At 33.2% G+C, this 22,435-nt stretch overlaps 1 protein-coding gene across 1 annotated transcript; it reads right to left on the bottom strand.

Moving 5' to 3' along the window:
- Window positions 1-6,869: 6,869 nt before the first annotated feature.
- On the bottom strand, window positions 6,870-8,558 carry LOC149566965 (uncharacterized). The gene is made up of 3 exons (XM_089816583.1): window positions 8,499-8,558; window positions 7,341-8,348; window positions 6,870-7,253 (listed from the first exon to the last, which is right to left on the bottom strand). Exons 1-3 carry the CDS (start codon window positions 8,556-8,558, stop codon window positions 6,870-6,872), a joined length of 1,452 nt encoding a protein of 483 aa, XP_089672709.1.
- Between the last annotated feature and the right edge of the window lie 13,877 nt (window positions 8,559-22,435).

Genomic DNA, 22,435 nt, shown 5'->3' with positions numbered 1-22,435 from the left:
TAGATGTAACGGTGGAAGGTACAACTGGGAACATGGGATGTCATGGGACATGTGTCACAAAGTGGCATGCCCGCATTGTCAGAAAGCCTAACAAAAGACAAAATGCAAGAATGCGGGAACCAATTGAACTGCCAACTCACCCTGCCACCTTTTCCACCCTATCTACAGCTGCTCAAAGAAGATGGACCCACCTACCACGCGGCCAAAAAGCACTTACTTGCATTGTCAGGAAGTTTGACAGAACTTTGAATGTGGGAAAGCGGGCGCCAATAGAATCGCCAGTTGGACTAACCTTCCTCCTTTCTGCAGCCCACAAGAAGAACTTGGACCCACTGATTCACATGTTGCAAAGGGGCTTCCCCACATTACGCAAAGGTAGTGCATTTTCAAAATGCGAGAAAGCACCCACTATAGATTTGTGCTAGATCTGATGGCGCAGAAAGTGCAGGCCAGCGAAAACATATTTAGGAAATAAGAAAATACAATAAGGTTTTATCATTTTTTTTTTTGATATTTCCAAGCCATTTAAATAATATAAAAGTGGGGGAGAGACTGTTGGGTGGGATTAAGCATTCGAATTCAAATTTTTTGGCGAGAGGCAAAAAATGGATAACAAAGGGCTAGTAACTAAGGCTTGGTAAACCAAGAGATTTCTTGGTGGGCTTGTGAGCACAATTTGAGATTTCCTTGAGGTTTTTTGCCATAGTTTGGATCTGGACTAGTTGGGATTAGTGTGGAGTTGGATCTTGAGCGATCTTGTTGAACTATTTTTTAATTTCTTTTTGTATTTTTCCCTAACCCGAAAGGTCGTGCAATCAGACATATTGCATGTAAATAGTTGATTTATGAATAAAGTGTTGTGATTTGGTATCAGATCTTGCACTTGTATTTTGTTTCCATTGTGTAGTTATTTGCAAGGATCTGGATTACCTCTAGAAGGGGTACCTTTGGATTCTCGTTGCATCAAGTGGTATCAAAGCACAGTTGGTCTTGAGTGTGTAGACCAAGCGTCGAAGTTGAGGCAGTTTGCACTAGGACTTGGGTGAAGGCTAGAAGATAAGGTTGATCTCGTGGAGCTGTTCGATCTTTTGGATTTATGAATTCATTACTTTGGGTTTGCAAAGGATCTTGGAAGATGCCTCCAAGAAGATTGGACCCTAGGGCAATTGATGATCTTAGTGATGTTGTGGAGGAAAGGATCTCAGAGAAGATTAAAGCAAAATTCTGATATGAGATTGCATTGATGAAGAGTGACATGATTACCAAAATTGTAAGTGTTATAGGTGGTGTATCTTGGATATGAGGAAGTTTCTGAAAACTTTTAAGTTTCTAGATCGAGTGGTGAGCACATAATTGATTGTGTGAAGAGAAATATGAGAAATAGGGTTGGTTAGTTTGCTAGACCTAGATCTCAATTAAAACTAAAGCATAAGATGGAGGTTTTTAATTTCTTGGGTACGTTGAATCCTGAAGACCTGATTAATTAGATTGGTGAATGTGAACACTACTTTGAGTTAGAGGATATTGGATATCCACTTAGAGTAACGTTGGCATAAATGGAATTAAAAGGGCATGCTACTCTTTGGTGGAAAGAAATGCAAAGAAACAGAGAGGAGGAAGGTGAAATGAAGATCGCTAGATGGAGGTTGATGGTAACTAAGTTGAAGGCTAAGTTCATTCCTACTGATTATGGACTTGATTTATTCAAGAGGTTATAGAATTTGAAGCAGAAAGATATGACTATGAAAGACTATATCAAGGAGTTCTACAAGTTGACTATTCGCTCTGGGTATAGAGAATTGTCAAAGGAGAAGGTAGCTAGGTGCATTAATTGTTTGAGATTCAATATCCAAGATGAGGATGGTATATTGAAGATTGATTCAATTGAGGATGCTTATCAATATGCCCTAAAGGTAGAAGATAAGTTGAAGAGGAAAAATAAAGGTAACTCTAGAGGGAAGGAGAAGCAGGATAGCTCAATAAAAGCTAAACTGAGTGAAGAAGATGAACCATAACCTATTGACTAGACGAGAAGGATAGGCAAAGGTTATTTTCTACAAATTTGGAGAAGTAGGACATATATTTTATGAATGTCCAAAGGTTGGCGACAAAAGAGTTGTTGTGAATGAGGTTGAAGGCCATGCCAGTCAACCTAAGCAAGGAGAGAGTTTGCTAGCTCAGCGAGTACTGGTTTGTCAAAGGACACAAGATTCTTGTGAGAGGACTAGTTTGTTCAGGACTCGTTGTAAGTCTAGTGGTAAAGTCTACAATATGATTATGGATGGTGGTAGCATTGACAACCTTGTTGCTAAGGAGATGGTTCAAAAACTCAGTTTGAAAAGAATGAAACATCCTTATCCTTATAGGGTTGGTTGGTTGCAAGGTGAACATGCTTTAGAAGTGAGGGAGCAATGCCTTGTTGATTTCTAGATTGTAAAGTATAAGGATCAAGTGTTGTCTGATATTGTCGACATGAACATTTGTCATGTGTTGCTTAGTATACCTTGGTATTATGATTGCAGGGTTGTGCATGATTATGTCAAGAATTTGTTTTCCATTGTGAAAGGTGGTAGAAAGAATTCCCTAATTCTTTTACAAAATGAAGAGCTCGGTAGGAGGAACCTGAGTTTTGCTAGCCGAGTTGGGTTAAAGGATTCTAGTAAGGTTGGAGATCAACATGGAAAGTAGACTTGTAGTACACTGCGGATGGATGTGAAGAAGTAGAAGAAGATCAAGGGAAAGAGTGTACAAGTTGAGGACTTAGAGGATATGTATGTGAAGAACCAATTTGGAATTTATGTGTTGAATCCCAAAAGATGTTCTTCTAGCTACTGAAAACTCTGATGTAGAAGCATCCTTGGTGGGCTTGCATTCCTGCATGTTGGTGTGGTTTGACCTTGGAGTTGGAGGACTTTGTCAAAGAATGAAGTGTGAATCAATTGATATTGAGTTGGTTTGGTTGTTGTGTTAACCAAGTAACTTGCTTAATGAAGATGTTTGGCGATACTTGGGGTACTCAGCAAATACAGGGAGCTCGGTTTGCACTGGGAGCTTGACAGTAGTGTTTCCCGAGTCAGCTTCGTCTATGAAGGGGCTCGGCTACTTTTGGAGGACTCAACACATACTGGTGCTTGGTTACTGAAGGAACTCGATTATGTCTAGTGAAATGCTAACACTCGGCATGGTTTTCTCTAACACTCAGTTTGGTCTTGGTCCCTGTGGTGCCCGAGTTGTTTGTGAGCTGACTTTTAGCATTTAATTTGTGTATGGGTATTTAATTTATGTTGTAGCCAACTTGTGGCTTATGCAAACATTTAATGTAAGGTTTTATTTTAATTTGTAATGGGCTAGGCTTACTTGTGGCTTAGTTGGGTATAAGTAGGGGTATTTTGTGGAGTCTTGAGGAGAAGGTAGATCATCCAACTTGGAGAAGAGGATGAAGTGTATGAGAAAATTTTGAGAAGGGCTAGTAGCCAAGGCTTGATAAACCAGAAGATTGCTTGGTGGGCTTGCAAGCACAAGTTGAGATTTCCTCGAGGTTTTTTGCCATAGTGTGGATTTAAACTGGTTGGGATTAGTGTGGAGTTGGATCTTGATGAGGGATCTTGTTGAACTGCTTTGTAATTTCTTTCTGTATTTGGAACTAACCAAGAAGACCTTACAATTGGGCATATTACATGGAAACAGTTTATTTATGAATAAAGTGTTGTGATTTGTTATCAAATCTTGCCTTGGTGTTATGTTTCCACTATGTAGTTATTTGTAGGGATCCAGATTACCTCCAGTAGGGGTACCTTTGGATCCTTGTTGCATTAGTCTCTCATCTTATCACTCACATTAATAGGAGAATTGAAGTCCCCCATAACAAGCCAAGGCTCATTAAGTAAGAACTTTGTAAGATCTCCAAGCCTTTCCTAGAAACCCAAACTATCATTTTTAGTATTGGGTGCATATATATTTGGAAGAATCGAGAGATATTTTTCTCTAATGTGAGTAAACTTAGTACAACTAATGTTATTTTCAGAAAAATGACCTCACCTTGAATAAGGAAGTCATTCCAAAACACAAACAACAACACCTGAAGCTCCCCTCGAGTCACAACCAACCACTTTCCCATTTTTGAATAAAGAGAGCATTTCCATTTGTCTTTAGACATTTTAGTTTCTTGAATCATAACAACATCCAGTTTGTAGTCCCAAATAACATTCCTCAGCACATGTTTTTGTGATGCGCCTTCAAACACCTTACGTTCCAAGACATAATCTTCATTTAGAATGTGGCGAGAAGATTTCTTGGATGGTTTTTGGTTTTTCATCCACAATGTCTTGTTTGCTTGCAAACTCCCTTGCCTCCTTTTTTGATTTTGTACATGTCCAAGCTTCTTACACAAGAATTAAAAAAATGGGGTGACTTTGTCAACAAAGGCTGGCACTTACTATTTAGTCTTCAAAGGAGCTCAAAAAAGATAGATTCAGCCTCTTAGAATCTTTGCACTCCATATCTCTGCAAGAAAAGTTGGGTGCAAGAACATAAGACACCTCTTATGACAAAAGGGGGCCTTGATAATCATTGACTAGATCCTTATTTTCAACAAACTTCACTACGCTTGCTCTTGTTAACTTTGGTATCAAAATGTGAATCTTTTTCTCCCATAGGTTACAAAGATTTTAATAGATAAAAATTGTTCTATTTTAACTTGGTCACCCTTTTCAAATGGTTGTGCACCATGTTTTCAATAACTGCACAAGTTTTATAATTGCTTCCATATTATTTATTTTACTCTTTGATTAATGATTGTATTGAAAATTATACCAAACAAATCTATCCTTAAAATAAAACAAAAATATGATTCCAATCATTCAAAGTAAACTGGTGTTACTATCTGAAACCAAAATGTAAATGGTGCAAATTTGAAATTCAAAAAAACAAAATTAAATACATTAGTACTTATTATTAATCATTAATATAGATAGCTTAAATATATTTGGTATAACAAAATTAATCCAATAGAGAACTTGAAATGGTGCAAAAACTTAAATTTTCAAGTAATCAATATTAATATCAACATTTCAATCTGAGAAGGCCTTTAATGTCATCTTTCAATTAGAATTATACTTTCAATCATTCAAGGACAATTGGTGTTACTATCTGAAACAAAAATTAAATTATACAAATTTGAAATTCAAATAAACAAGATTAAATACATTAATACATATTCTTAATCATTAATATAAATTACTTAAATTAAACAAAATTAAGCAAATACCAAACTTACTATTAAAAAAATTAATTTTTATTTTAACAGTATAAATATCAATATTTCAGAATGCCCTAGTGCCATCTTTCAACTAGAAATTTTATATAATAAAAGATTTCCTCTTAATATGTTTAGATACCTTTGAAAATCAGCTATATTACACTTGTTCAAGAAATAGAATACAACCAACAAGAATGTTGAATGTTTAGATGGGTACCAATGGAAAGACGAATGAATCTAAATACTACAAAATTATGCATTTCGGCTTTCCTAACTATACATCCTCATTGAATTTCTCAAATGAGTTCATTGATTTCCCAGGTAGTTGGTTATGCATCTTTTTAAAACTTTGGCCATCTCTCCTCTTACCACTACCAGTTCTTTAAGACACTCTTGTAAGTCAACTTGTAAACTTTTGATGGTATTCTCCTTACCTACAAGCTATATATAAAATATATCATAGCATTAGTATTCATTATCTAGAAGAAACATACTGATCTTCAAAAGTAAGCATAATGTTCTTTTGACATTCTAAATATAATAATGCTCTTCAAAAGTAAGTATAATCTTCTTTTGACATTCTAAATAGAAACAATTGAAAGCATGAAAACACATACTTGATTTTCCAAGTCTTTCTCTTTCTGATTTGAGCTACTGAGGCTACCTTGTAGGCTTTCAATGTTACTTCTCAAAACCTCTTGACCCCTTACCAAAATTGTACATTCAGCTCGAAGTTGTTCTATATCAATTGCATTGGAAAATAACTTTTCCCTTAGAATCTTGACAAGCAATTTTTTTGCTCTTAGTTCATGTTGAACTTGTTTGAACCCCTCCTCATTCTGAAATAGCAATCAAATATTATTAGTTGATGGTAAAACTTTAAACGGGAAGCATATGATCCGTTGGTTGTATCTTTCAGACCTTACCATGACAAAAATGAGATGACATTATCTGTCATTGATCAGCTCAAGATGGAAACAAACATTGGACAACATAGTGGTGAAAAAGAAACAAATGATTATTCAACCTTTGAAAGATGATGAAGGTAACACAAAAGATGAAAACTGTCATGCTGAGGATTCTGATAGCTTGGAAAAATCTAAAATTGAACAGAATGAAATAGATATATGAATATCCTCGCATCTCATCTTATGATGGTACGGAGTGAACTTGCTACTCAACCAGCAAATTCTGTCTCTAAAACTCTGGATTCGGTGAAGTTGACTATCGAAATTAATAAAGAGAACAATTCTATAGAACTTTCTGAAACCAGACAAGCTGTGGGGTCGGGGAAACTGAGCATGGAACTCGAGTTAAGCATAGATACAAGGAATTCAGCCATGCCATGTACTAGAATACTAGATGGTGGTTTCATCAAAGGGACAGATAGTCTGAGCCATACATTGTAGTTAGTTCCACATGTCAAAAATATGCACACTTTATCATTACCAAAACTGAAAACGATTTGCTAAAAAATAAAATTTATAAGATTTTTCCTTAAATTTAAGACACAAAACTTCTAAGCTGAAGCACAGTAAAACATTCATAAGACTGCTCGCCTTAAACTTTTCCAGAAAGAACTGTTGAATTTATATTATGGGCTAAATTATCTCTAAGCCACCAGTCTCTCTAAAGCTGGATAAAAATGCAAAAACCTCAAGATAACAAAAGAAATAGTTCCAATTACCTCTATATGTTGTTGCTCTTCTTGATATGCCTCTGAATTTTCAACAGAATCTTGCTTGAGAGATTCATCACAGGAAATATGAGATTTTTCTTTCAAGATTTCTTCTTGCCTATGCACACTTTCCTTCCAAGATTCAACCTTTTTCCTTAAACTTTGAGCCATCACGTCCAATTCAAGGACATGATCTCTTTCTTGTCCAGAAGTCAACATACCCTTTGAGTGTTCCCCTTCATTGATTTCCCACACCCTTTTAACAAAACCAAGCAACTTGAAAGAAAGCTGAACATTCTCATCCAGCAATGGGAATGCCTGAGCTTGCAGAGTATGAAGGAAATCCCAAAATTCTTAATCAAGTTTGATCAATCCAATACTACTACTTTTCTCTTTACTTCTCACCCTCTCAAGAAGGCTGCCATTGTTCTTCCTCAGAGCTTCAGTTTCCAACCTGCAATTCTCTAAATCCTTGCGCAACCCATGTTCTATACCAACCAATCTGAGTTGTTCCTTCTGTAGCTCGATAATACGAACATCTTTGTCTTTTTCTTGTGGATTATTATTCACATCATTGTCTAATTGTAACCACAATCCTCCAATTGTTGTTTCCTGATTTCTACAAAGTCTGTGCAATCTAACAACCGATTTCTGCAACTCAGAATTTTCCCTTTCCTTTTCCCTCAAGATTCTCTTGTTTGAATCCCGCTCATCTTCTACTTGTTTAGCCTTATTGACAGATTCTGAAAGGATTTCCCTTAATTTCATAATCTCATCCTCTGCATCTTTAAATTTGTTTCTCAAATCATCCATAACCATGGTTTTTGCATGAATTTCCTCTTTATTCAAAGAAGAAACTTCTCTTGCCAATTTCACATTTCTTTTCCCCAAATTTTTTATTCTCCCTCTCATCTTTCTCTCGTCGGCCCTAATTTTTTCCAGAACAGAAGCCCATTCATTCGATCTCCTATCAATCTCCTTTTCTAATTTTTTCTGCAGATCATTCTTCTCAATCTCCAATATCTTTGTTCGAGATTCCAACTCTTTCTCAATCAAACTGCGGGCACCAATTGCCAGAGATCTTTCTTTTTTGTGGCTCTGAATTTCAGATGAAACCCTAATTGCTAAGTTCTTTTTTTCTTCACATACTTCTCTCAGTCTTCTCCACAAAAAATTTGCATTTTTCTTCATAGAATCGGATCCGGTGCGTTCATACAAATCCATCGATTCTAACTCTTGTGAAATCAATACAACCTGTTCTTCAGCTGCTTTGGCTCTTCTTTCCAGACCTTCATCTGTATCTTCTTCTTCTGTACGCTCCTTCTCTTTGGCCAAATGACTTCTTTTTCTGCTAATCTTCGATTGAGACAGTAGTTTCCATGAAAATAAACTCCACACAACACTAGCAATAACCTGTAAAAAAACATAAATTCCATATCATTTCAACAAACTTGTTAATGCGTACAATGTTCTTGAAAAATTTAAGGTCAGTATTTAAATATGGGGTTTAAACCGGTTGATAATGCAGTTAACATGTAAATAGGTGAAGAGTGTATGTCTAACCAGTAGAATCCACAGAATCCAGTGAAATCTGTTGAAAAAACCCTCTAAAACCTTCTCCATGTTCAACTGCGAAGCTTTTACAAAACTACGTATACAAAACAAAAATCGCCTCAGTTTTTTTTCAAATAAACAAGAGGTGAAATGATATGCTGCTGTGAGTTTCTTATATTAGTGAAATTTCCCGACCGACTGGCTGTTTCTAAATGATATGCTGCTGTGAGTTTCTTATATTAGTGAAATTTCCCGACCGACTGGTTGTTTCTAAATGATATGCTGCTGTGAGTTTCTTATATTAGTGAACTTTCCCAGATCGACCGGCTGTTTCTAAATTTCCCGCTTGATTTTTACTATTTTCACGCTCAATTTCTTTTTTTAAAAAAGGGCTATAATATGGATTTGTGTGTGTGGCTATATAGGGGCTTTTGTTCGTCAACCCCTTGTTTTGGTGATTCTCACCTCCACAAATAGCCAATATAATAGAAAAAAGTGTGTATTGCTCACAAATCAGGAGTATATTTGAATTGTTATGAACTAAAGTGCATAAATGCAATGTAAGATCTACCGTAGTCTATATGCACCACAATAATACATTGCAAGTCTCTTATCTAGGAGGTCTTGGGTTCAAGACTCGAGCTTGATAAATAATAACAATATTTTTTTTGATAGACATTTTTTTACCCCAATTGTTTCCTCATTGATAACCTTGATTAAATATTTTATCCTTCACTACATAACTTGTATCGCAATCTTGACTAAGATCTTTTGTCAGATGTCTTAAGTTGAATGAAAACTTTGTTATCATTATTAAATAAGAATTGTTTGATAAAATGAATAATATTTATTATATATGCCTTCAAATCAGAAATATATATTATATATCTGCAAAATAAAAGATCTTCAAAAGGTTTTCTGGAATTAAGTACAAGTTTAATCTTACAACCATAAATATCCAGAGCAACATATAACTCCAATACTAAATTAAAAAAACATCATATTAATCAATAACATAATTCAATATATGCATAATGACACCTCTCTTTACAGTTTCAACCAAAGGAATAATACATGTCCAATCATTAATCAACATTAGAAATCATCAAAATGAAGTCACTATGGAGAAGCAGTAATATTTTAATCAGATAACTCATTGAAGGAATCGTTAAGCTTGAAGAATTCGAGATTAATGTTGTTGATATCTTCCCACATATCAACTTGGTCTTCTCTCATCAAATGTTCAATCCAACCAAAAAGAGGGAGGTTCTCTAACATGGAGAAAATGCATAAAAAAGACAACAGATGGTCTTATGACATGTCTCCATTTCCTCAACCGCTTCTGGTCCAAAGTGAACACTATAGGAAACAAGGGAACATTATTCCACTCAGTCAGATTTAAATCGTAGTTGCAAGGTCTAGGAATCATTTGAGCTTTGTTGATATTAATTGGTAGTTTTCTCTAGATCTCCAAGATAGATACTCTTAAATAGTCTCTTGCAAAAAAGCTCTATGCCTTGTTTTTTTGCTTCCACCATATAATCCATAACTACAAATATTGATGCAATTTCAGAGGGAACTCTGTATCGATCAATATTAAAGACAAATTCTTTTTTCCTAGAAAATGAGAGGACATTAACATATCTTTAACCATCATTCTTGTTACAGGCCCGTCAAATGCTATTTGTGTTATTCGGCCATGTTATTTGTGTTATACGGCCATGTAACTCATGATCCGTTTGGCAACAAGAATATATATGGAATAGGCATATGCAAATTCTTAAAATTTTGAATTTTTCATTTGGATGCACCAAATTGGAATTCAAATACGAAGTAAAATAGGAATATGTATTCTAATTTTGGCCCAAAAATGAGGTTCTGCAATTCCATCCAAATAGGTGTTATTGGAATACATATTACTATTCCAATTTTATTTATTTTAGAAAACATAAATTTTGGGATCCGCAAATTCCCCATCAAATTTTGGCTGAACCAAACAAAGAATAGGAATATGTAGCCCCATTTTCTATTCCATAATAGCTATTCCTATTCCCCTATTCCTATTCCTGCAGCCAAATGGACCCTTAATGATAATTTCCATTATTGTGCCACACTAAATATGGACCTATGCTAAACGAATAACGAGTGCTAGCTTATATAATAGGAAATGGTAATGAACAAATTGGAATGCGAAGGGATGAGAAGGCCATATGCTCAGGATTCAAAATGATACATGAATGAAGAAAAACAATGAAAGCCAAATTTAAAAACTAAATGATTCCTATTTAATATATCTTTTTGAATAAGGAAAATAAGAAAAAAGTAGATTGACACTAATATATGAGGCCCTAGAATTTCCAAATCCAAAAGTCTATTTGTGAAGAAGGTAAAAACTAGGATAAAATAGGATTAGTCTAGGAAAGAAAGCCTTTCCATTTTTGGTGTAATCTGAGAAGAAAAGTTCACAGGTTACACCAACAAAAGAGGAAGCTGTCCCATCGAAGACGATCTGTCAACAAAGACAACCTCAAACAATCTTAAATGGAGCTTCAAAAAAAATTCATTGTTCAAATGGAGCCTTGTTAAAGTATATCTTACCAAGGAAAATATATAGGCCAAACCCATTTTTTAACAAGGAAACAATTCTGAAGACATACAATACCAAAAAGTGAGAGAAATGAACAAAACTACTAACTCCTATAGCTATCAATGAATCGTCAATACACTAAACCTAAACATGAAAACATGAAGACAAAAAGAATTGCCATACTTTAGAGGCCAAGGCAAAGTTGTTTATGGGGATATCGTAATGTTTGGGAAATCTTGATTCTCAAACATATGATATCACTAAAAACCTCATTCCCTTAAAAGGATCCAATCCTCTGTAATAAGACCGGAAAAAGAAAAATAAGAAGTCAAGGATAACAAAGAAATGCTAAACCCTAGCCAAGATTACTATACTAGATAATGGGCATCACTGCCAAAACAACATTTAGTTTTTTCTGACAAGAATACTACAAACTAGAGTTTCTAAAAATGAGAGGCGTAGATAAGGAAAAGCAATGATATAAGAAAAAAAATGCACGATTTTAAAGAAACTGAAAAAGGAACTGAGTGTTAGAAAGATAAAACTACATCTAAATAATAACATTCAGAGGAAGGGATAATGATTTGATATTGGTTTTATAACAACTAAGAATCTTTAATCAATCCTTTAAAGGGATTATGTTAAACATTTTAATTCAAGAGAAGATAATTCAATTTGAAGCAATAATGATCAGTTTGATTATATACTCTTTTTGAGATCTTTAAAGATAACACATTGATATAGTTAAATTGAATGATTTGATTCTTTTGCAATTGTTCTAAAAGTTTACAAATTCTTATCTAAATTTGGCAATAATAATGGCTACCCCCAATCAGAACAATACTTATGAATAAACATACCCAAACTTACTAATAATCGATAGAGGCTTTCTATCATAAAATTTATTATAAATGTTGATATGACACTTATTGTTATCGAATTTAAATTAGTCTAAAATTTAAATCTTAAATCAACTGTATTTGTTCAAAGCCAATGATTTCTTTCACTATAGAGACCAATTAACAATCAAAGAAATCAAAATAAAAACATCAAGAAATGTAAGTAATTGTAAATTTTATCTAATTTCATGAGGCGAAACAAGAAGAGTTAAATATTGCAACCTTTTCAACTTTCGAGTACCGTAACAAAGACCAAATATCATAATTAAGAAATTACTTTCATCAATATAAAATATATTATGTCCATCCCTGGAGTTCTAACTATATTAAAACTAGTCCACACCTTATAAAATCCTATAGCAATGCACCATACTATTGGCTTATTTTAATTACAAACCTGTTCTCTAGTGTAATCAAAACAAGTATATATATATATATTCCAAATTAAGTCACAGCTTAACAAACAAAATTTCCCTAAAGAATTTTTTTAAGATTATATATAACATAGTTGTCAGTCTAAATCACAAAGCCAATCCTAATAACTAACCTATACTGTTTGACATATTAAGAACATAATTTCAGAGCCATACCATAAATCACAAAATGGCTTTGCAATCCCTATCTGAACCAAAAAACTTAAACATCTGACATGTGGATGACTATCAATTCTTCGATAGTGTCCTCTCCTTCGATCTAAGCTCCACGACTTACAACTGCAGAAGCTTCCTCGATCTTCCTTAGGTTACTAGACTTCTTCAACCTGCGTAATATGAATTTGATATCATTATGTAACTGGAGGGAACTCTATTCTTGCTTTCTTGAATAATGAAGCAATCCACTGATTGCTTCTTTCTTTAATTACATGACACCAACAGAAGAGAAACTGCACACTATCAATGGGAGAAATGTAGAGATGCTAAAAAATGGAATCACAAATGAATTTCAGATATTGGGAAGTACATTGCAAGCTATAAAGAACATGTACATTTCATTTGTAAATGGGAGGATATTATTGTACTTCGCATATTTATGGGAAGTACACCAACTTGCACTTTAATTGTGTCTTAGACCCAATTTTACGTGACATTTTAGTACATTTGAACCCAAACTTAGATTTGGAACATGAATTACAAGTAGTGGGAAGTACTTTATATTTTAAAGCATAAATATATCTTGCAAGGCCAAATTTAGTTCTTGGAAGATCCATTACAGATTTGGGAAGAACTATTTTATTGTATTTATAACATATGCAATGATATTTTCAAAACCCAAAATTATCAATATGTCTAAATAATTCAAGTCTTAGAATACATAACAAAAGTTGGAAAATCATGGGAAGAACCTTCACGAACTTGCAATATTGAGGGGAAGAACAAACTTGTTGCAACTTGCGAATGAGGGGAAGAGCCTGCTTGTGTTTTTGTGTTCAATTTGAAAATCATTCTTCCATCTCCTAGGGTAGTATATTTCCTTAGGGAAAGCCCAAACTTTGGAAAGTATGTTTGTAGGGTTGACTAAAACTTTCACAATATCACCCATAAAATGGTTGCACTACAAAACCAAGGATCACTCCTTAGTTTACCTAGTTTGGAAATATTTATGTCTTTAGTATCTCCACTTTATGTCATGTTCATATCTTGCTCCTAAAACCTTTCATGGAACTCCTGTTAGGTCTTTTAGACTCAAAGTATCAATGAACAATGTATGAAACTTCTAAAACATTGCTTTATGTATGCTTTGTAGCACTTTGACTTTATGAAAATGTTTGTTGCTTTGACCATTATGAAAAATGTAATCAACATTTCTTTATTACTATCATTTTTGGATGAGATTATGCATTAAGCTCATTATTAAGATTATGCATTAGGTTTTTCATCTTTCTGATAGTGCTGACTGTGATATACAACATCCCTGAAACCTATGTGATGATCGCATCAATTCACAAGACTATCATATGTTTTTCTTTCTATTATAATTCGTATGAAAACATTCTCCATGCTTGTAAGATCACATTTGTATCTATTTATTTTTATCAAGATTGAGTTGCAAGTGTAAACAAATTGCAAAGATGTTTCTTATAGCCAAGTGCAATCGAGTCTTATACTTGCCATTACAAATGAAAGTTTCATAAAAAACTTATTATTAGATCTTCTACGAGTTTCATTTTCTCACCACAAGTTACCAAATCTTGGGACAAAATTAGCAAGCATGCTGGTCATTCATAAAGAGATCAAAGAAAGACAAACATGAGTGAAAAATGTATTTATCAAGGGTGTAAAGGATTGTGCAGTGAATGAATGTACTCTTGATATTACCAAGTAAGTCTTAAGTGAGGTATTGTGTAGTGCCTGTCCGTAGTTTACATTTTGTTATTATTGCCGAACTCTTTTAAGGTAGTTTTATGCTTGATGATTAGTAGCATTGTTTGAGATTATCAGATATTGTTTCATATTCAGTTGATTTATGATGAGATTACTTGGTACTCTATACTTCATGTATGTATGATGATTATCATAGTGTTTTCAGTTATTGATGATGATTAGTTAGATGGATTATCATATGTGTTTTCTTATGGATACTTACCCCATACTGCATGTGTATGGTGTGCGTGTATGTTTTCTTTATGTATGACATTTCTAATGTGGTTAAGGAAGGGAGTCATAGTCACCTACTAGTCAGGATCTACACGATGCACCACTTCCTGCCATTGTTTGTTTAACTTAGAATATTGTGTTTGTACATGCGTGAATTTTATGCAGATTGCAGGTAGTGGGTATCGACTTCCCTGAATTGCCAGAATGAGCACACCCTATCACATTATCTCAATGGTAAGAAAGGGGAGATAAATTCTTAAGTCCAAATCCTAAACCTTTAAGCCATTTTTCCTAAAAAATTAGGATAAGTGTCCAAGTTTTTTACTTTCTGAATGCGTTGAATGACGTTAATTCATGATTATATCCCTCTAGTTTGATCTTGTATGTGTTTTTCTATGATGGGTTTTCATATTTTATTTTATGAGTCTTTGGTAATTTTTTTTTAATTAAGTCAAATTAAATTATTAAATTAACGATTTAATTTAAAGAAAAATTATTATGATATTTTTAATATTTAATTATATTAATTAATTAAAAATTAATTAAATTAAAAGAATTAAATTAAAAGATAAAAGTTATAAGTTTAATTTTAGAACATGGTAATATTTATTTAATTTAATAATAATATATTTATAGTTCATTTTTAAACAAATGCTAAATATTATTATTATTATCTAAGTTAATAAAATATTTATCAATTAAACATTAGAAAATAAATTAAGAAGTGAAAAGATATTAATTTATTAAAAGTTTTAAGATTTCATGATGTGTGCATGAGATTAAAATTTATTAAATTAATTAAAAAGAGAAGTCAAATGAAAATTAAATAAAGTTATTTTATAATTCAATAAACGTGCATGTAAAAGACAAAGAAAAGATAAAGAAAAGTTTATAAAGAGTTAAAGTCTGGTGAGTAGAGAGTTCTCTCAGGTGATTGCACAATTAGTGCCCCAAATTTAGGAGAGAACTCCTTATCACCAGTTGAGGGTTCATTTTCAAAGGACAACGATTTTGGGAAGAGGAAAGAATTTCAGAAGAAAGAAGGTTTTGGGAGGAGAAATTTCTCTCACAATCTTCTTGGGCATAGCAATTAGCATTAGAATTTAGGTAGATGCTTGTGATTATTCACATAGTTTATTACGTTTCTTCTTTTCCTCTCTTCTTCGTGTCTACGAATGGTTTTCAGATTGATTCTCTATGGTGAGTGTTTCAATATGGTGAAATTCTAGTATGCATGTTAAATCTTCTGTATACGGAAAGATCGATATATCAAATAATTTTCCTTCGATAGATTCAAAAGTGAAAATTAAACAGGGAAGGGTTTTGTATTGAAATTGAAAATTTATATAGAAAATTTGACCGATTGGCCGTAATTTCCCTATCAGAGATTTGCTATGATTGTTATAAAAATTAAAAATTTTAATAAGGAGGGGTTTTTGTTTAAATTAAATTTCATATAATTTAAACAAAATATTTTTTTTTAAAAAAAGAAATAAAATTATAATTAAAAAAAAACAAATTAGTATATGAAAAAGAGAGGTGGGGCCGTGACACCCCCACCCCCCCCATAATACTGCATTGGCAACAAAGGCCACCGTAGCCTTTATAGGCTGTACGAAGGCCTGCTGTATGCAAGCCTACGATTTAAATCGCATGGTTTGTAATTTTTTTAAAAAAAAGTTTCATTTATTATTTAATGTTAATCAATCAATTAATTAATATTATTTAATATTAGTTTATTTAATAAGTTTTAAATTAAATTATATTTAAGTTATCAAATTTTAATTATTATTTATTAGTAATTTATATTAATAAATTTTATTAATATTCATTAATTAAATAATTAATTAAATAATATTAATATAGTTCTTATTTTAAAATTAATAATTAATTTAATTAAATTTAGTTTAATTAAATGTAATTAATAATGAATTTTATAAAATGAAGTTTTAAAATTTTTGTTTAATTATTATTATCAATAAGATTGATTTTTAATAAAACTGTAAAGAATTTTATTTAGAATCAATAACTTATTATTTTAATAATTTAAATAAATAATTACTCTTGGATTATTTTAGGAAATTGACGTAAAATCAAAGGGGGGTAATTTTTTATTTTATTCGAGCAAAAGAATGGGTTAATCGTAAGGGTGAACTGTGAGACATTTTTACTTGAAAACATACGTTAAACTAGAAACTAAAACCTTACATTTAACTCAACTTTGTGTTTTCAAATCAAACCAAACTTTGACCAACATTGTTGTTTGTATGTTGTTTGGGCTTTGGGTTGACCTAGCTTTGACCAATATTAGGATGTTACTAGAGGCTTAAGGGTTATGTGTTTGTGATGTCATGCTGATGTTTTGATCTCGATCTTTTAAAACTTAGCCATGGTAATGTGTTGGTATGCTCTATGATGAGTTGTATTTATTGTTTGTTATTGCTTTCTAGTGTTCTTATGTGAAGCTAAGGTGAATGTTATGACATATTTGACTTAATCATTTGAGTCTTCGATCAGTATTTTTGGGATGCTTTCCAGTTGCTCATAGAGAACTGATGTGTTATTATGACTATCTTTTTGATGCTTTCTAGTCACTTGTATAGTACTGAGTTGATATATTATGATTCTTTGATTTATACTTTTATTAGCTTAGGGTAGGTAATCTATATGTTAAGTTGTGAAGTGGCTTGCAATGGGGGTCGGGGCCTAAAGTGGCTGCCAGGGTAACTCATTGTAAGTAGTTTAATAAGTGATAACATTTCATTAAATGGGTTTAAAATGAATTAACAAGATATTGGTACCATAGGAAGTCACTAAGGGGCAGGAGGATTAAAAGACTATCCGGGTAACCCTAGAGTTGACTTGTTAGTATGCCTTGTCAGTACAAAAGGATACTCGTGCCGCATAGGGTCACTAGGGGGTTGGAGGATTAAAAGACTCACCGGGTAACCCTAGAGTTGGATTCATACGATGACACTTGCCTACTACTAGTATATATTTCCTACTTGTCTTTGTGTGCCTCTGGGTCTAGATGTCGATGTATCTTAGAACCTTTGAGTTAGATTACTTTTAGGGTTTCTTGGACTTAGAGATTACTTTTGATTTTGGATTGATATCCTATTTGGGACTAGAGACTATCTCCTCGGCGCTGTGGGAGTGGGCCATTTTGGGTTACCATGCGGTTGGTTGGTAGTGCTTTTTACTCTTACCATTGAGATCCGTTTGATGATATTGTGGCTGGAGTTCCTTGTCTGCATTTCTTTTCATTCTATCCTTGTGCATTATAATGGCTGGTTATATCTTTATGATGGATGGCTTCACTTGTTGTATTGTACTTTGTATCATGCAATTGAAATGGATGATGTAATCTACTTTTTATAAATGTATATTCTTTTAGCCTTTCATACCCTGTGACATGTACAGTGGATGAATGAGCATTCTGAATTTTATTTCCAAGTGGCTTTTGGAACAAATGTATTTTATTTAAATGGACTTTGGACTTTTAATTATTCTTTCATGTGGATGTAGTATTTTTTTAGACTTAGTATTAATTAAAATTTAAATGTGACTCAACATCTTGGGATCCTTAAGGAATGTAATCTATTATGTTTGCTTATGTATGATTGTATGTTATTGCTTGCTACTTTATGTTTGACGTGTATGCTATTCTTTCTTGTTCTTAACAAAAAAATGTTTGGCAAACTTAGTTAAACTTTAGGTTAATTCTTTTGGATCCCTTGGCGGAGTGTTATATATTGCCTTGGAAAGGTCAAATCTACCAATCTTGGAGGGTTGGTAAGTTATCAAAGGAAAAGGAAAAGTCTATTAAGGTTGTGTTGTCTAATCTTCATGAAAAACAAAATCTATTAGGAAAAGAATAAACCTTGAGAGGTTTGCATTTCTTTTTAGAAGAAGATTTAAATATGAGACAACATGATGAGAGAAGGATTGAATTGGAAAAAGCTTTAAAAAACTAGAAATGATGGTAAAAGGGCATGGTTGTTCAAAGAAAGAGTTGCGATTTCTCATTTTGGACATCATTCTAGTTCAGGGAAGCAAGTAGGCATCATTGGTTTGGCATAAAAATCTTTGGTAGATTACTATGATGTAAGCTCAAATCAATCACATAGGTGTGAAGATTCAATTTTGAGTCTTTTAGGGAAAAATATATAGAAATTATGCTCTACTTAGGTTTCATTACGTAGTTGTTGGAATTGTAAATATTATTCTTGGGGATGGATTTTTGGGTTAGGGCCTATTGCAAAAGGTAGAGACATTATCTGTCTCACTAAGATACATGGCAATGAAGGATATATGAATCCTCTATTTGAGGTATATTTGAAGTTTGTAGGGTGGAATGAAGTAGTAGATAATTTTAAAGGACATGGGATTATTGTGGTTTTAGTAAAAGAAAAAGTAGGTCATATAATTTAGTTGGAAAAATAAGACATCAATAAGATGTTTACTTGGTTCAAGATATCAGAAAATAGCAAATTGATCAGGATTGCAACTTGTTATTTTGTCTATCAAGTCTAAAAAATGTACAAAAATTATAGTTTAGATAACAAATACCCTTTTGTAGCCTTAAAAAAGGAGGTTGTTTTCTTGCAACAAGATGATATTATCCTTGATAGAGATTTTAATGCTAGGACAATAAGTGATCAAGATAGTATTGTCAACAACAATGAAAATTATAATCCTATTTATCTCATGGAGGTGTAAAGAAACAATGGAAAATAATCTTAGTGGACACTACAAGATTCAATCATTTTGGTGAAGATTTTATTAGCTTAAGTGACACTTTCAATTCTAATTATTTGCAATAGTTTAGCTAAGCAGTAAAAGTTAGGTTTTTCAAGTGTAGTTGATTATGCAATTTGTGCGCATAGTTTATATGAGAGAATTGAGAAAGTCATAATTGGGGACTACATGTGGGATTTGAAGTTAGATCATAAACCAAAGTATATTAATTTTTATGGATAGATAAGGATTAGTATGTGGTGAAAACAAAATGCTCTCAACAACCACTTTTATAGTGCACAATTCTTTCAACTCAAAAGAATGGAAATAATTTCAAGGCTACACTTGATAAGATTTATAAGGAAAAGACAATGCATATGCATGTTAACAATAGTCATGATTTAACAAAGTTGATTTATGGGGCTCTCTAAAAGTGCAAAAGATAAAGAAAACAAAAGTCTAAAACTAGTTGTTTTCTTGTCAATGCCTAGTTTGATGAGGGATGCAAAATGGCTATAGATTTTTTTAAGAAAGTAAAAAAAAGAGAAATTCAACATAATCATAAGTACCATACTTTTGACCTTTTTCAAATCCTTTAAAACAAATAACTGAAAGTAAACTGCATGCATGTAAGCATATTAAATGAACATAAAATAAACACATGCATCAACACACATAACACCAGATTTGGTAACCTAGAAACCCTCCAGGAATAAGAAGGTAAAACTCGGGGGGGGGGGGGGGGGGATGATACCCACAAAATTACTGCAGCAATAATTGTTTGACCACTTCTAATGGTCTGCCCTGTGAAAGACATGCCTTGTTAAAGGCTTTACACTATGTCAATAGTGACCTGGTTAAAGGATTTACAAACACTTTACATGAAGTTTCACCCTATTAAAGGATTTAGTCACCTCTTCAAAGGATCTACGAAATAGTTGTTAAGCTAACCTATCATCATAGGATTTTCACTATCTAATACAATGGCTAGAGAGTATTAGAAACCTTTGACCTAATTGCTTACAATCTTCAATTGTTGATTTCAGGCACTTGATCTGGTCATTTTGATGTGATCCTTGCTTGATCTGATATCTGTTCGTATCCCTTGTACTATTCTGATTAATTGGATGTGTAATTTCTACTCAATTCACTAAGTCTGTGATACCCCTACTATTGGCCTTGTTTTGCAATTTTTTCTTATATGCTTAGCAACTTCCTTAACTTCTCTTCAATAGCATAAATTCGTGGGGTCTAAGCCTTCTTATAAAAACTTTGTAGACTTAGGGTTAGGTATGGATCTATGATCCATATTGAATCTTGAATTCTTGCTCATTCCTTGCATTTTCCTCATTGGTTGCTTGCCTTTTCCATTTTTTTGATTGGTTGCATGCTGATTGCATGGGAAATATAAAAGATTCATTCTTATCCTTATTATCCTTCGAAATCCTCCTATGTCTTCTCAAAAGAAAATGGTTTAAATCTAAGTTTGTGAAGGCACAAACTCATATGCTAATTCTGTGTTACTCAGCACATATTGGACTACTGGTGCTCGACACGTATACTATCCTTCTTTGCTTGACACCTATTGCATTCTGTCTTGCTCAACACATGTATGACTCTAGCTCACTTGGCATATGAGACATTCTGATTTTCTTGGCATCAGCTATGACTCAACACCTATATAATGCTCGACATACATAGTGTACTTGGCTCTTATATGAAAAGTGGTTAAGTGTGTTGACACTCAATTGTCAAAACCAATCTGAGACCAAAAATCTTCCCCTTTGACATGAGTGTCAAAAACACTTAACTAAACATTGCTAATCTAACCTTATGAGTACCCTATTCAATCTTTTCTGCATATGTACAAAATTTCAAAATTAGTTCAAAATACCTTAAAATTCTTATAACTCCCCGTGAGCTGATTATGCCATTTTATTCTTGTAACCAAAATTCTATGCTGAATGTGCCTGATACTCTTTGTCATTTCATATCTTCCCCAAAACATTATTTCTCCCCCATGTCTATTTACACCTTAAGTCTTATCTCCCCCTTAGTCATATCTTCCTTATTATTATCTCTCTCCTTATCTCCTTTATTATTTCTCCCCCTTTTTGACACTTATGTCAAAGGGTTCTAAGGATTAATACCATATTTAGCCAAAAATGTGCTATTTAACTCCATTATCATTTTTAGAGCTGCATCCCAATTCTCCAAAGCAATGTCTAGTGACTTATGTTGGATGGCAATCTCTGCAGTAAGATGTACAAGTCCATCTAATGTATAAAGATTAGGATCTTTCTTTAAGAAAGTTTCAACATAGACTTTTTCTTTGTGGAGGACCTCTAGATGTGGGGTTATGGAGGATTGAATTTGCATTAATTTGGCCTTTATATTGGCCTCTTCACTTGTTAGTGTAGCTAACTCTCTTTGAGTGTGAAGCGATTGGGTAAAATGCTTCTCACATTGAGCTAGATCACTTGGAAATTGCATGCTGGAAATCTTCAAATTTCTTTCCAAGCTCATTATCCTTTGACCTATCTCTTGTGTGAAGTTGGAAAAATCACACAACTTTTTGTACAGTGAGAAAATTTTCTCAAGTACAGTTTTGACCTTGTCAATTTTCTTGGCCAATTCTACTTGTTCAAGTGCTATACCACTAGATATTTTCTCATTTATCTTCCCTTGAAACTTCTTTTTAGACCATTCCATAAGTTTAACATTTGTATCCTAGTCTTCACTAGTCACTTGGTCAACTGTATCAGATAATTGTTCCATTATGGGCTTTGACTCATCTGGTGATTACAAGCTGAAGGCATCCATAAAGATTTCCTTAATCTCATGTAGTGCTTGCTTATGTTTATACTCTTTTATGAGTATTTCTTGTCTTTGCCTCCTATTTAATGCATTTTGCATTTCTATAATTTGTTCCATTGTGATAGTCTTTGAGTCATAATAAGGAATGATTATCTCTTCATCTAACTCAGGGTCTCCATAGTGAAGTACCCTGATCACCTTGGTTGAGCTCGAGCTTGGTGTGGCAATTTGCAAAGGTATGGCTTCAGTTCTCAAATTTTGAGGAGTCTTTGTGGGTGTGTCTATTTTTGGTAGTTCTACCAATGTTTG

This window comes from Cupressus sempervirens, chromosome 3 (genome assembly GCF_028749045.1).
Source record: "Cupressus sempervirens isolate cs-2001-9-10 chromosome 3, ASM2874904v1, whole genome shotgun sequence".
In the NCBI taxonomy this organism is placed as follows: domain Eukaryota; kingdom Viridiplantae; phylum Streptophyta; class Pinopsida; order Cupressales; family Cupressaceae; genus Cupressus; species Cupressus sempervirens.
The sequence above is the reverse complement of the archived record's forward strand: the minus strand, read 5'-3'. Positions and strand labels throughout refer to the sequence as shown.